Source organism: Phyllostomus discolor, chromosome 1 (genome assembly GCF_004126475.2).
Source record: "Phyllostomus discolor isolate MPI-MPIP mPhyDis1 chromosome 1, mPhyDis1.pri.v3, whole genome shotgun sequence".
NCBI lineage: Eukaryota > Metazoa > Chordata > Mammalia > Chiroptera > Phyllostomidae > Phyllostomus > Phyllostomus discolor.
In genome coordinates, this window is record NC_040903.2 from 210977322 (window position 1) to 210990975 (window position 13654).

The window sequence follows — 13654 nt, forward strand, 5'->3', positions numbered from 1 at the left end:
GGGAAGCCCTGGTTTACTGCCTAATGTGGTTGGGTGGGACTTTTGTGTTAACAGGACCAGCCTGGTTGTGCCGGAAGCAACTTTAAAAGCGGCAGAGCAGAAGCAGAGGCTCTGCTAACTCAGGTGAGAAATGGTGACGACTCGGACCACGGGGGTAGAAGATCTACCCTGCAATTCGGGGCTCCCTGTTCTACCCTTCCTGCCCCTTCCCTCTTTCTCTCTCCACTTTCTCTTAAAAAAAAGATTTTATTTATTTATTTTTAGAGAGGGGAAGGGAGAGAGAAAGAGAAGGAAAGAAACATCAATGTGTGGTTGCCTTCCATATGCCCCCACAGGGAGCATGGCCTGGCAACCCAGGCATGATCCCTGATCGGGAATTGAACCGGTGACCCTTTGGTTTGCAGGCCAGCACTCAATCCACTGAGCCACACCAGCCAAGGCTCTACTTTCTCAATAAACATCAACAGAACCCTTACTAAGTGCTTGGGGGATTCCACAGACGTGGCCCACTAGGAACCTCATCTATTTGCCCAGACTTAAGCTGAAGGGAGCGGAGCTGCTGGGAGCAGCTGCTGACCTGGGGGCAGACTTCGGGAGGTCCACTTGGGGCTGTAGATGGGGTTCTGTGACAACTGTCCCCAGCTGCCACCTACTCAGACACTAAAGAAAGCCCAGAATGAGTGCCGGGTGGGTGAAGTGTTCATCCTGCTGCAAAAGCCAAGACCTTGGAAATCATTCTCATGCCTCTGCCTCCCTGACCTCTGGCCCCCTCTGCCTCCTGGCACACGTCCCCTGGTTCCTCCAGAATGTCTCCAACCTGGTCACATCGCTCCATGTCTGTCGCCATGACGCCAGTCCAAGCTACTGTCACTTCCCACCCGGTCTCTCTGTTGTCACTCTTTTGCCTGTTTGATGAATGTGTACATTGACTTTTCTTCGATTGTTAATGACATTGAGCTTCTTTTCCTAAGTTTATTGGTGACTCCTCTTCTGTATTTTGGTTGTTTGTATGTTTTGCCTATTTTTCTCTTTAGTTATTTTCTTACTGATTTGTTGCAGTTCTTGATTCTGGATGGCAATCCTTGTTTGATTAATTTCTTATAAATATCTTTTCCCCAGTCTATGGTTTGTCTTGTCACTGTTTGTGTGGTGTCTTTTGATGAATGTAAGTTCTTAATTTGGAGGTAGTTAGATTTATCATTCTTTTATTGTCTAGCATGTGCTTTTTGTTTTATTTAAGAAAACTCTCCATATTCTGATGTCATAAAATGATTCTCCTATATTTTCTTCCAAAAGATCGAAAGATTTGTCTTTCATGTTTAGTTTTTTTTATTCACTTGAAATTGATTTTTGTGTTTGGTCTGAGGCAGAAATCAAATTCAAATATTTTTCTCACATGGAAAATTGCATTAGTTTCCGATTGCTGCTGTATCAAATCACCATCGATCTAGGGGCTTAAAACAACACAAATGTATCATCTTACAGTTCTGGGAGTGAGAACTGGGTTTCACTGGACTGACATCAAGGTGTTGGCAGGGCTGCATTTCCATCTGGGGGCTCTCAGGGGTGTGGAGTTTTCGGTTTTCTCTTTGTCCAGATTGTAGGGGCTGTGCACTCGGGGTCCCCGCATCCTCCAGGCCAGAGGTGGCTGGTCAATTTTCTCTTGGCTCGCCTCTCTGACACGAACCCTCCTGCCTTCCCCTTTCACGCATAAGCACCCTGGTGGTTACATCGGGCTCACCTAGATAATCCAAGATAGTCTGTCCAGCTTCAAGATTGTTCAGTCAGTGACATCTTCGAAGTCTCTTCTGCCATATACGTTAACACAGTCACAGGTTCAAGGGGTGACGATGCGCACATCTTTGGGAGACCATTATGCGGTCTCTTACAAAAATCAATTGATTCAGCACAATTTATTAGATCTTTTCTGAAGCTGGGTGTGAGGGGAGGACACTGCTCCCGGGGTGTCCTCACCACCAGAGTGCTGACTTTGTGCCAGGACTTTCTCTAAGCACCGTACACATATTATCTCATTTAATTCTTACAACACGCCTTGGTGCTCCATGCTACTTATGTTCTTGCCTTAGAGACGAGTAAAGTGAGGGACAGAGTGGTTAAGTTCCCTGCTCATAGTAGGCAGTGGCAAACCCCCCAAGAATTTGGAGTTGGGCTCCAAATTCCATGTGCTTAATAATCAATGCTATTGCTGAATGAGCTAATCAAGCGAATACATTTAGTTTCCGTTAGGTGTGTGGCACAGCCTAAGTCACGTCATTTCTCTGAGCCTCACTTTCATTACCTGTAGAACTGGATTAGTTGTGCATGTCTTCCGTGCATCACAGGGCTGCGTCTAGGGCATGCTGAGACAAGTCTTAAGGAAGCTGTTCAGATAAGGAAAGCAGGCTCCCAGATTGTTCCACTGTGTGTTGCTGGCAGAGGCTGGACCGGGACTCAGGTTTCCCCGCAGCCAGGCGAGGGTGGGCCATTTCCACCACCGGGTGGTAACTGCAGCAGGTAGAGATCACAGTCGTCCAAGGGCACGTTCTCCGTCACCCGCCCCCTGCGCCGGAACAGCCGGCATCAAAGCCGTGTTTCTGTGGGTCCGATTACCTGTAGTTAAGGATTTCACGGAACCTCACATGACGCTGTTACAAAATCCAAATATAAAATAATACCTTTTAGCTGAAATGGGGTAAGGTTTGCAAACATTATTCAGTATAAGATCTAACAGTGACAGGCAAGAGTAAGAAGTTAAATAGGGGGAAATGTAGAATATTTTGCGAGTGTGGGTGGAAAAGATCCTTAAACAACACCCCAAAGCATATTCCACAAGGCTAAAATTGGATGCATTTGGCTACACCGAAATTAAGGATTTCCCCTGTCTGTAAGATAGCAAAAACCAAGTTAATAGGATGCATGACATATTGGGAGATTTTGTAATGTCCAAGCCTGATAAGGGATTAATATTTAGAATATATAATAAGTCTTTCAATTCATTCAGAAAAAATAATAGGAAATCCAGCAGAAAAATAGACAAAGAATGTCCAGAGATACTTCACAGAAGGAAAAAAATCTCAAGGGTTCTTAAGAATATACGCAAAAGTGATTACTATCACTAATCAAAGAAATATACATGAAAATTACAATGTGATATTACTCTACCAATATCAGATTGATAATAAATTGGGACATCAGGTAATATCAAATGTTACTGTATAGAGTGGGGAAACAGGAATCTTCCTACCTTTATGTGTCAAAATGTGCAACATGACAAAGCCATTCTGGAGAATAACACGTGGCACAGTGAGACTAACCACTTGCAGACTCTGTGACCCAGCGATTCCATTTTTCTTGTGGTCCCTAAGAGATGTGTCCCATCCCAGAACTATCTGTGGTACCAAGGAACTGCTGGCAACATAAATGTCCATTATTTAAGGGACTGATATGTAAAATATGTTAGATGCACAAATACAATTCCATCAATGGTAGGAATTAATGAACTCCTATCCATGAGCCCCATGAATAGATCCCTAAAGCATTGTGCTGAGGAAAAACAAGAAACAGAGTTGAGTTCTTAGCACAAGACCATTCATTTATATTAAAAAATAGAAACATAGCCCTGGCCAGGTGACTCATTTAGTTGGAGCATCTTACTGTGCACACAAAGGTTGCAGGTTCACTCCCCAGTGGAGCACATACTTAGGTTTCAGGTTTAATCCCCAGTATGGGTGCCTACAGGAGGCGACTGATGGATGTTTCTCTCTCTCCCTCTCTCTCTAAAATCAGTAAACATATTCTCAGGTGAGGATTAAAAAAATAGATACATTAACTAAAACCAGTATCTTTCCAGGATATATACTTGTACTGGGACATAAACATCTGAAAGAGGTTGCAAATGGGTGGTAGAGATATGGGACTATGCAGAGGGAATGAGTGGAAAATAAAAAATAAAGAGAGAGAGAGAGAGAGCGCGCGCAAGCCTTGCTAACCCTTGTGAGCTGAAGAGTGTATCAACGAGGTCCAAACACTCGCCCTAGTCGCTCTGTCATCCCTTCCAGTTCATAATAGAATCAAATGCAAGTGACTCAACGTGGCTGCCCAGAGCAGGGCCTCTCTGCATAAAGAACTTGCCTCCCTTCCATCCATTTGCCAAGCATTGGCTTCCCAGCACCACAGGCACTCCAGGTTCTATTCTGACCGGAAGTCCCACAACCACAACACGTCCAGGCGTCAGTCCGCAATCGTCTTAGACTTATTGTTTATTTCTCCTGGAAAAATCCCGTTGATCGTTTAAGATTCAGGTTAAGTGTCTCCCCTCCAAAAGTCCTTTCCTGCCTGCTACACTTTCCCAAATGCCAGCCTCTTCAGGACCTCATTTCCATACCCCCTTTCCCCATCACCCCCGTGCAAGCATCGGTGCAACTGCTTATTTTGGGTTTACATCCCTCCCCCAGGGCTAGCGCTGAACCATCCCGGGGCGATGAGAGGTCCCAGGAATAACTGGTAGGTTACTCCAGTCTAGCTGGTTAAACTAGACCCCCGCCCACCTCCCCTCTCCTTCGCTTCCCCTCTCAACGGTTCAACTTCACCGCCTGCCCCCAGCCCGCCCCTACACGCCCCCAATCTGGCCTCCGCCGGTTAGGGCAAGTGGAAGGCTCTGCGCACGCGCGGCGGGATGGGGCGCGCTCGGCGGAGGGCTGCGAGTACCGACGAGCGGCGGGGGCCCAGGCCGCCAAGTTGTGAGGCGGTTGCGTCCGACCCGCGAGCGCGCGGCTCCCGGGAGGGGGCGGGGCTGAAGCGGGCGCCGAGGCACACCCCGCCCCTAGCCCCGCCCCCCGGCCGCCCGCGAGCCCGCCCCGCCCCCTCGCCGAGCCCGCCCCGCCCCCTCGGCGGCCGCGCTCCTGCTCTATCTGCTGGCTCGCCGCTCGCCGCCCGCCGGGTTCCCGCGGCCGAGAGCGGGAGAAAGTCCTGCAGCCGGGCGCCCGCGGGGCTGCGCGCGTCCGGCATCCCGGGGCCGCTCCGGCCCGGGCGGCGAGGGGGCCCGGCGGTCCATGCATCCGCCGCCGCCCGCCGCCGCCGCCGCGATGGATTTCAGTCAGAACAGCCTGTTCGGCTACATGGAGGACCTGCAGGAGCTCACCATCATCGAGAGGCCGGTCCGCCGGAGCCTCAAGGTGCGCGTCCCGGGGAGGAAGACCTGCCCGCAGGGCGCCCGGAGGCTGGCCCCGGCCCCGACCCCCGTCCTGTCCCGAGCCGGCCCCCTCTCGGGGTTCGGCGGGCCCCTCGGTGCTCCTCCGGTCGCCGTGTCACACGAAACCGGCCCTTCCCGGGGCCCCTTCTTCGACGCATCCCCAGTTCTCCCAGCCTGGACCCCCATCCTCGAGGGACGGGCCGCTGGCTTTCTCCCCTGACCCGGGCCGGCCCGGCGGCTCCAGGGCACCCGCGGCTCCCCAATGCCCGTCCCCAACCTGCCCCAGGAACGGCCGGCGGAGCCGGTCCTTCGGACCAGCCCGCGTCTCCCCCGCCCCGCGCCGCCCCTCTCGGGCTGCCGCGGCCCCTAAGGGGCGGCCCCCTTCCTCCCGCCCCTGCGGGAGCTCCTCCTCGGGGCCGCAGCCGGCTTCTCCTGGGTCCTCTCCTGGGTGCCCCTCCCGGTCCCCTGGTGCTGCCGCGGTTCTGGCCCCAGTCCCACACTCCTCAGTGAACACAGCCGCGGTTGCGCGCCCCCCACCTCTCCTTGAGACACCCCAGATCTCATCCCCCTTTCTCCCATCAGAACGAGCCTAGGTCCCCCTGCCCCCGAGTCGTCCCGGGCCTCCCGTCCCCTCCCGACCGGCACCCATACCGGAGCCGTCCTGCTACCGATCTTCAAAGCTCCGTCGGCCTTTCCTGTCTTCATCCTGAGTCACCACGGGTCCTTCCCCTCCTTCCCTCCCAGCCCCTCCACGATTCCAGTCAGGACCCTGCTCCCCACCCCCCTTGAGGGAGTCAACCTTCACTGGCTCCCCCCGCCCCCACCGGCTCCCCACCCGGCGAAGTCATCCTCCTCCCCAGCCTCCCAGAGGCCCCAACCCTCGCTGCCGGCAAACCTAGTTTACGGACCCCCCGCCCCCAGCCATCCTCTTAATAGCTCCCTCGGCTCTTCTTACTCCCACCTGCCGCAATATCTCGAGTCTTTGATTTCCTTCCAGCCCCAGATTTTATTCCCTCTCCCGCCCCCCAGCCCCACAGATTTAGTGGTTTTTTTTTTTTTCATTCCCACTGGGCTGCAGTCCTCATCCATCACCCTTTCAGCGTTTCCTGGGTGGAGAAACGGCCTTGGGGTATTAGGGAGAAAAAGTATGTATAAATTCTATATATGCATATAAAACTGATTTCAGCAATGTTCCGAAGTCACGATGTGATTCTCAGGCTTCAATCTAGAAGCTAGAAGAGAGAGAGAGAGAGAGTGAGAGAGAGAGAAGAAACAAACAACCAACCAAACCCCAAACCTCCACAACCCGAACTCAACAACTAGAGACAATTAGAGAGACCACCTTGGTTGGCGTGGTCACCTAGAGTCCTCAGCCCCCTGATTAGTTTTCAGTGGTAACGCTTGAATCAATGGGGAAACTTTTTCATCGGTCGGTAGTAGTTATATGTATGGGGCCCCGGGGGCAGCCGTGGGAGCGGGGAGGCAACACTGACGGATGTTGTGTGCATACTTTCTGTTTTACACTTGACAGACACCAGAAGAGATAGAAAGACTGACAGTTGATGAAGACCTCAGTGATATTGAAAGGGCTGTTTATCTGCTCAGGTACTTCCGAATGTCCTTTTGTGAAATTGCTGCCCTTTGCCTGCGGCTGCACAGGTGAACGCCTCCTGAAATGTCCTGTTCGGTTCTGTTCAGGTTTCCTTAGCCGATTGAACAAGGGCGTTTTTGCATGCATAGCACTTTGTCGTGTTACAAATTAAGACCCCAAATGTATGGGCTAATACATTTGAGAACTGTAATCAGATAAGATACCTGACTTAAAGAATATTGCTTGGAAGGGGAGGAATAGAGTTAATGGTTTGAGTTGAATCTCACTCTTTTTTTATTTTCCAGCTTTGGTGGTCCTCCAATAACATCCAATAAGTTTAGATGAGACTTAAGGATAGCTAGGGATTAATTTAAGTTAATCGTAGAGTGTGAACCTTATATACTATTTACTATATAAAAAAAATTCCACAAGTTCAATTTGTTGCTCAGAATAGACTGTTCATATTACTTTTGCTATGTGAGCTTTATAATAATGCTTGAGAGATCTTAAAATTTAATTGCATCTACTCTCATTTAAGCTTCATCTCCCAAGCTCTATAGAATTGCTGAAGGCAAATGTTTATTGCAAATACAAGATTTCTCTCCACGATTTAAAAAAATTGTGGGGTTAGTTTCTTAAAAGCTAATGTGGCAAACATTAATGAACATATCTATGAAAATACTTCAGAAACAGAAAATTTCCTAAGGTTTTTTGCATACCTTGGTTTTAAATTTTTTCTTTAACTTGAACAGTATGTTTTCCCTGTTTTAGCCGATTAGTTTTCACTTTTGTTTTTCAGAACCAGATTTTGAAAAGTGGTATTATTTCCCCCCCTCCCCCGGGATGCTTGTCATCCTTGTTTGCTCAGCCTAGGTCTGCTTTACCTGTTTCAGGAGCTGGCAGGTTACTTGTTCTTCTTTCTTGTCTATAGATCATGTTTCTTATCCTGTGTTATTCATCCAAGGTGCTGTAAAAAAAATCCCCTGTCTCTGACATCCATTATAAAAATGATTCTTTAGCCTATAGTGGCATCTTGGGGTTCTGTTCTTAGTTTAGTCAGATTTTCAGCATACTTACAATTTGGACTGTCTTCTCTAATAATTCTGTCACTTTAAAGGGTTTCTGGATCTCAGACCTTCTGTCGTTATTGTTAGCACACTCTCATCATTTTCACCTATTTATTTAAAAGAGAACTGTATTGTTGATGTATAAATCCACAGTATCTGTTTTGGTGTTTACATAGAGAATAACTCGACATTTAACCTCTGTTGATATTTTATTGTTATATTCAAAGTACTTTATTCCTTAATAATTAGCATGTCCAACATGGTGAACAGTAGTTACAAGCATCTGTCTTTTCCCGCAGTTCTTTGGATTGGCAGGTAGACAATGTGTAAAAGTTTGGACAAGTGTATTTTAACATACAGCAGTTAATGGTTTGACATAAGTTCCTGCTTACTCCTACTGAATTCTTTTCTTTGTATAAATGCTGGCTTACAATTAGGAAATGGAGAGTCTTGCTCTACTTAACTTGCGATAGCAGATACCTTATTCTAGATATCAGCGACAAGGCTGCTTTTTTAGGATAGCTTATTTGTTTTCTATTTTACGTTCATTGTTTGTTAGCGAACCCGGCTTTCTGAGTTGTCAGTATTTCTCAGCCGCAGAACATGAGTTTCATCCAGCCCTGCAACTGACAAAGCCCCGATAGAGACAGATGGGTCCTCTCATTCTCAGACGAGAGAATTTTAAAGAGATCCGATATCTCCTTTAGTTTCTTTGTGGCTCATCTACCTTGAAGGAGGTTTGCAAGGTGACTGAGAAGGCGAACACTGGTTTGCTTGTGTCTGGGTCTCCAGCCGAGTGCGTCTTTTGTGTGCCCAACATCTCACCACCTCCTGGGGGGAAGCAGGATTTCACCTCAGGGCCAGATTCTGCAGGGATAACCCCAAGACTGCCTGAAAGGCTCTTTCTTCCCTGGGACTCAGGGGAGGCCGTGGGGTTGTCTGTAGGCGTTTTCCAAACTTTGCCTGCTAGAACCTCGTCTGCTCTCAGCCAGTGGGCCTTTTAATGAGCCTGCTATTTTAAATGCAAATGTTTCCTTTTTAAAAAGGTTGCACTCCCCAGTGCTGTAGACCCTAATACTGAGTCCTGTTCTGTATTGTTTCCTCTCTCTGTGATTTTCAGGTTGATTTTTGATCTTTAATATCCAGATTTCTTTTTCTCTTTGCTTTTGAATATCAGGTTTGTTTCTCTAGCTCTCTTATTTTGCGTATTAAAACTATTTTGGAGTATTATGTTAAATTAGTATTTAGTCAAATGTGTAAACATCAGTAGGAAATACTTTATATTGATGGAGATTCTGATCGCATTTAAATTGAATCTGACATTTAAAAAAACATAGAGAGAGCACTGTCATCCAAGGAAAAACAAATGACACGGTTCGTTATCTTACCCTGAAGTATGGCAGATCAATTATTAATGCTATTTTCACAATTCAGTGTAGAACATTATGGTATTTAAAGATTTGACACAGATGAGTTTGTGGTTTTGCATAAATATGATGCTGATATACTCATCTGTGGCATTTAGCGCTGAAGCAAAACGACTCTCCTAATAGTCACAGCTTGTGGATTAGTCAAAACCACACCACAACATCTTTTCCCTGTTCTCCGTCTTCTTTGTAATTTTGGCATGTATTTTAGAAACATACTTAAAACGTGAATTATTGTGTTAGAGAGATGTACGTATGCTGTGCTTTCATGAGGTAAATCTTTACTCATAGCTCTAGTTGCCTAAGATAAGTCATTTCAGACCTGTACACTTGTCATAAGTGACTCCATCTTGGCTGTGCAGTGTGGTGTCCCAGCAGGTCCTCACTTTATTTTAGCTGCTTGACTGAGATGTAGTTCGCATACCATACGGTGCACCCATTGAACGTCTAATGTTCAGCGGTTTTTAGTATATTCAGAATAGTGTAACCATCGCCACAGTCAACGTTAGAACATCTTTATCGCCCCAGTAACAAACCCTGTACCTGTGAGCAGTTGCCCTGTTCTTCTTCCCGACCTTCCCAGCCTTTGGGAACCACTGGTCTACTTTCTGCGTCTGTCAACTTGCCTGCTTTGAACCTTTCACGTAAATTCAATCACATGCGGCCTTCTGTGATTGTCTTCTTTCACTTGGCATGCTTTTAAGTTTCACCTGTGTTGTAGCAAGAAGAATCAGTACTTTATTCCTTTTTGTTGGTGAGCAGTGCTCTGCTGCGTAGGTATATCCATCCATTTTGTTACTCCTTCATTCATCAGCTGGTGGAGACTCGGGTTGTCTCCTCCCAGCCCTTCCCTTTCTGCAGCAGCCGTGCTCGCCGCTTCTCTGCCACTTACATACGTTGTGCTCGTCCTTACCTCCGCCCTTCCCCATCCCGGACTACCCTTGCACTGTATCTCTCCCACAGTTCCCATCCCCGGGATCCGGCTGTAATCTTGCATCTTTCATAAGGCCTTTCTCGACTGCTGAAACCACACGGATCCCGGGTTTCTTTGAGCTCCCGTATCACTTACTGGCTATATCCCTCAATTAATTAATTATTATTTTGGATTCCCTAACGTGTGTGAGTGTGTGTATACATTTTCCTTAACAGACTGCAAGCTCTTGGAGGACAAACCATGTTTTATATTGTTGCCCTTCTGGTTCTTTCTTGTTCTTTGCTATGATAGAAATATGTACCTTTTGGTAGAATATAGTGTGTTTGTATGAAGATGACCAAAATGCCAGGCGGGTTGAGCAACTTCTGAGGTTTTTGTATCATATGCGGTAGAATCAGACAGATTTTCTAAGTTATACCCTATTCTGCCTTTTACCGTCTGCGTGACCATGGGCAAGTTACTTAGGGTTGTTAAGCCCTTGTTTTCTCATCTGTAAGTGGAAATAACTTCTGTTCCCTGAGGTTGTCACATCATGTGTAGAGCCCCTGCCACAGATTAAGTCCCTAATTAGTGTTAATTCCCTTTGTCACCTTTCCCTGCTTCCTTGCCACTTAAGTGCTCGAAGGTAAATTTCAAACTTCAGAAGAGGATAATAGTATTAATTTTACCTTCCAATAATTTAATAAAGTAACAAGGTGACGGGTATAGGAGCTGAAGTTTGTGATAAATATCTATTAAGTTTCTTTGCTGGTAGTATTTATCAGAAACCAGAATCTTCACACATTATAGCATTTTAAACTGAGTTAGAATTAAGGTCAGATTGTGTTGCAGACTTTTTTTTTACCTTAATATTTGCTATGTACATTACGTGTTAAACGTGTCGGCTGGTTACCATACCAGACCTGACATTTATGTTGCCTGCATTTGCAGTCACTCGTCACCTTTAAACTGTTCTTCACTTTGCACTGGGAATTTGAAAACATTTTGCACTTGAGGGTCCAGGGACGGTCTGGGTGAAAGTGCATCTTTAGAACTTTTTCCCTTTTCTTTCTCTTCCTATTTTATTTTTTTAAGGAGTGTGTGCTCCCCCTAGTGCTATCGCAGAGCGAGAATTCCACAGCCGAACCTGGAAATAAACACAAGTTAAGGTCTGACTGTATCAAGTGGTAACAATCCTCACTTTCTTAGAACTAGGGTTCCCTGAAGGGTATTCAACCCTTGAAGATGTGGGAGGCGTGGAGAAAGGGTCAGGACTTAGTTTTTCACAGTCACCGCTTTTGGTTTTATCCTTTGGTACGTGGTAGTCATGTCAGAAATAATGGCAAAATCTGTTACAGCTTCATGTGTGCATGTGACTTACAGGGTGACTTTTCATCCAGATCAGAGATGCTAATAATGCGAGATATTTGTTTGTCAGTGAATAGTTACTTTAGAATAATACCAACTTGTTGAGCACTTACTATTTGTTAGGCATGTCTGGGGAGAGTGAATGGCATTGTACCAGCAGATACTTGTGTTCAAGGAAGTACTCATTTAAGACAGCAAATGTATTTTTCTTAAATTTCAATAGTATAGAATTCACCCCCAATTACCGAGTGTGTTGGGCATTGAGAAGGCGTATTCTGTGTCAGAAATGTTAAGACACATCCAGATTGATTCTTGGGCCCGAGTCTTGCTCCTGTACTTACTGAGAGACTTACTTGGGTAAGTTCCTTATCTTTCCTGAGTCCAGGCCTCCTGATCTAAACTGGGAGCAGTTGTACTTACATTACGGGACTGCTAGGGAGGGCACGGCGCTTGGTGCACAGTCGTGTGCAGTAGGGGATGGTTAGGACTGGTCTTCTAAATCATCTGCTTGCGATTCAGAACCTCTTTTACTTTGGGTGTACAGGAAAATGCCCATCCAGAAACTTCATGTGGTCATAAAGTTTTCTCTCCAGCGGTGCCTCTTTGCAGTTACTCCTCCACCCTGACCCAAGCTAAGCGGTGATCTGCCTTTTGTCACTGTGGATCAGTGTTTCCTGTCGAGGATGTAGACATGCATTTTCGTATCTCATGGGTAAGTGTATAAGAATGGAATGCTGGGTTCTCTGGTGAGTGTGTATGTGTATACATATTTATTTATGTTTAGTTTTTACAGTTTTATTTAGGTATAATGGATACCCAAGAAACTGCACATATTTCAACTGTACAGTTTGATGAATTTTGACATATAGACACACCCATAAAACCATCATAACAATTACGATAGTGAACGTATCTGTCACCTCCAAAAGTCACTTTGTGCCCTTTTGCAATGTCCTCTCCCCTTTCTCTGATCCCTTCCTCCACTTCAGGCAAATGCCGACCTGCCTCCTGTCACTATAGATTAGTTTGCAATTTCTAGAATATTATACAAATGAACCGTGTAAGAGCTACCCTTTTGTCTGTTGAGTAAAGACTCAACGTAATTATTTTGGAGTTCATTCATGATGTTGCATGTGTCAGTTGTTTATTCCTTCTTATTATTGATAATTATTCCATTTTAAGGATGTAATACATTTCGGCTGTCCATTCATCAGTTGGTGGGCGTTCGGGTAATTTCCAGTTTGGGGCTATCACAGACCAAATGGCTTTACACATTCACGTACAAATCTTTGTGTGAACATGTGCTTTCCATCCCTCTCTAGTAAACAGCTAGGAGTGGAAGGGCTGGGTCATGTCGTAGGTGTATGTTTACATTTTTAAGAAACTGCTAACCTGTCTCCCAAGTGATGGTGCAATTTTCTGTTTCCGCCGGCAGTGAGGGAGAGATTGAGTTGCTCCGTGTGCTCGCCGACACTTGGTATGATCAGACTTTTCTGTTTAAGCCATTCTGGTGGTATTTCTAATGGTCTAGCGCACCAGTATTTCATTGCATTTGTAATTGCGTTTCCAAGATGACCAATGGATGTCGGGCATCTTTACATGTGCTTATGCGCCCGCCACGTAGCGTGTTTGGTGAGGTCTGTCGCTCATGTGTTGGATGTATGCTTTGTGAATATTTTCTCCCAGGCTGTGGCTTACCTTTTCATGTCTATAAAGAGTGTCATACCTTTTAAAGAGCAAAGGTTTTTTATTTTTACTTTTTAAATTTTATTTATTTATTTTTAGAGAGGGAAGGGAGGGAGAAAGAGAGAGAGAGAGAAACATCAATGTGTGGTTGCTGGGGGCCGTGGCCTGCAACCCAGGTGTGTGGCTTGACTGGGAATCGAACCTGCGATGCTTTGGTTTGCAGCCAGTGCTCAATCCACTGAGCTACGCCAGCCAGGGAAGGTTTTTTGTTTTTTGCTTTTCTTTTTTGTGCTTTTCTGTGGTCTAATGGATTGCTTTTCTCTTTATAGTTAGTATTTTTTAATATTGTATTTAAGAAATTTTTGCCAAGTCCTAGATCACTAAGATATTTTCCCCATTTCCCTCTGGAAG

At 46.1% G+C, this 13654-nt stretch overlaps 1 protein-coding gene across 3 annotated transcripts in view; it reads left to right on the forward strand.

Moving 5' to 3' along the window:
- Positions 1-4910: 4910 nt before the first annotated feature.
- Positions 4911-13654, forward strand: part of PPP4R4 (protein phosphatase 4 regulatory subunit 4) — an 84447-nt gene continuing 75703 nt past the window's right edge. For 2 of the 3 annotated variants that reach the window (XM_028506796.2, XM_036013606.1), the window contains exons 1-2: positions 4911-5174; positions 6723-6796. In XM_028506796.2, coding sequence (XP_028362597.1) covers positions 5052-5174; positions 6723-6796 — 197 coding nt within the window. In that variant the 5' untranslated portion in view covers positions 4911-5051. Of the gene's footprint in view, positions 5175-6722; positions 6797-13654 lie in introns of those variants that run through there. The other variant, XM_036013607.1, reaches the window with a different exon arrangement.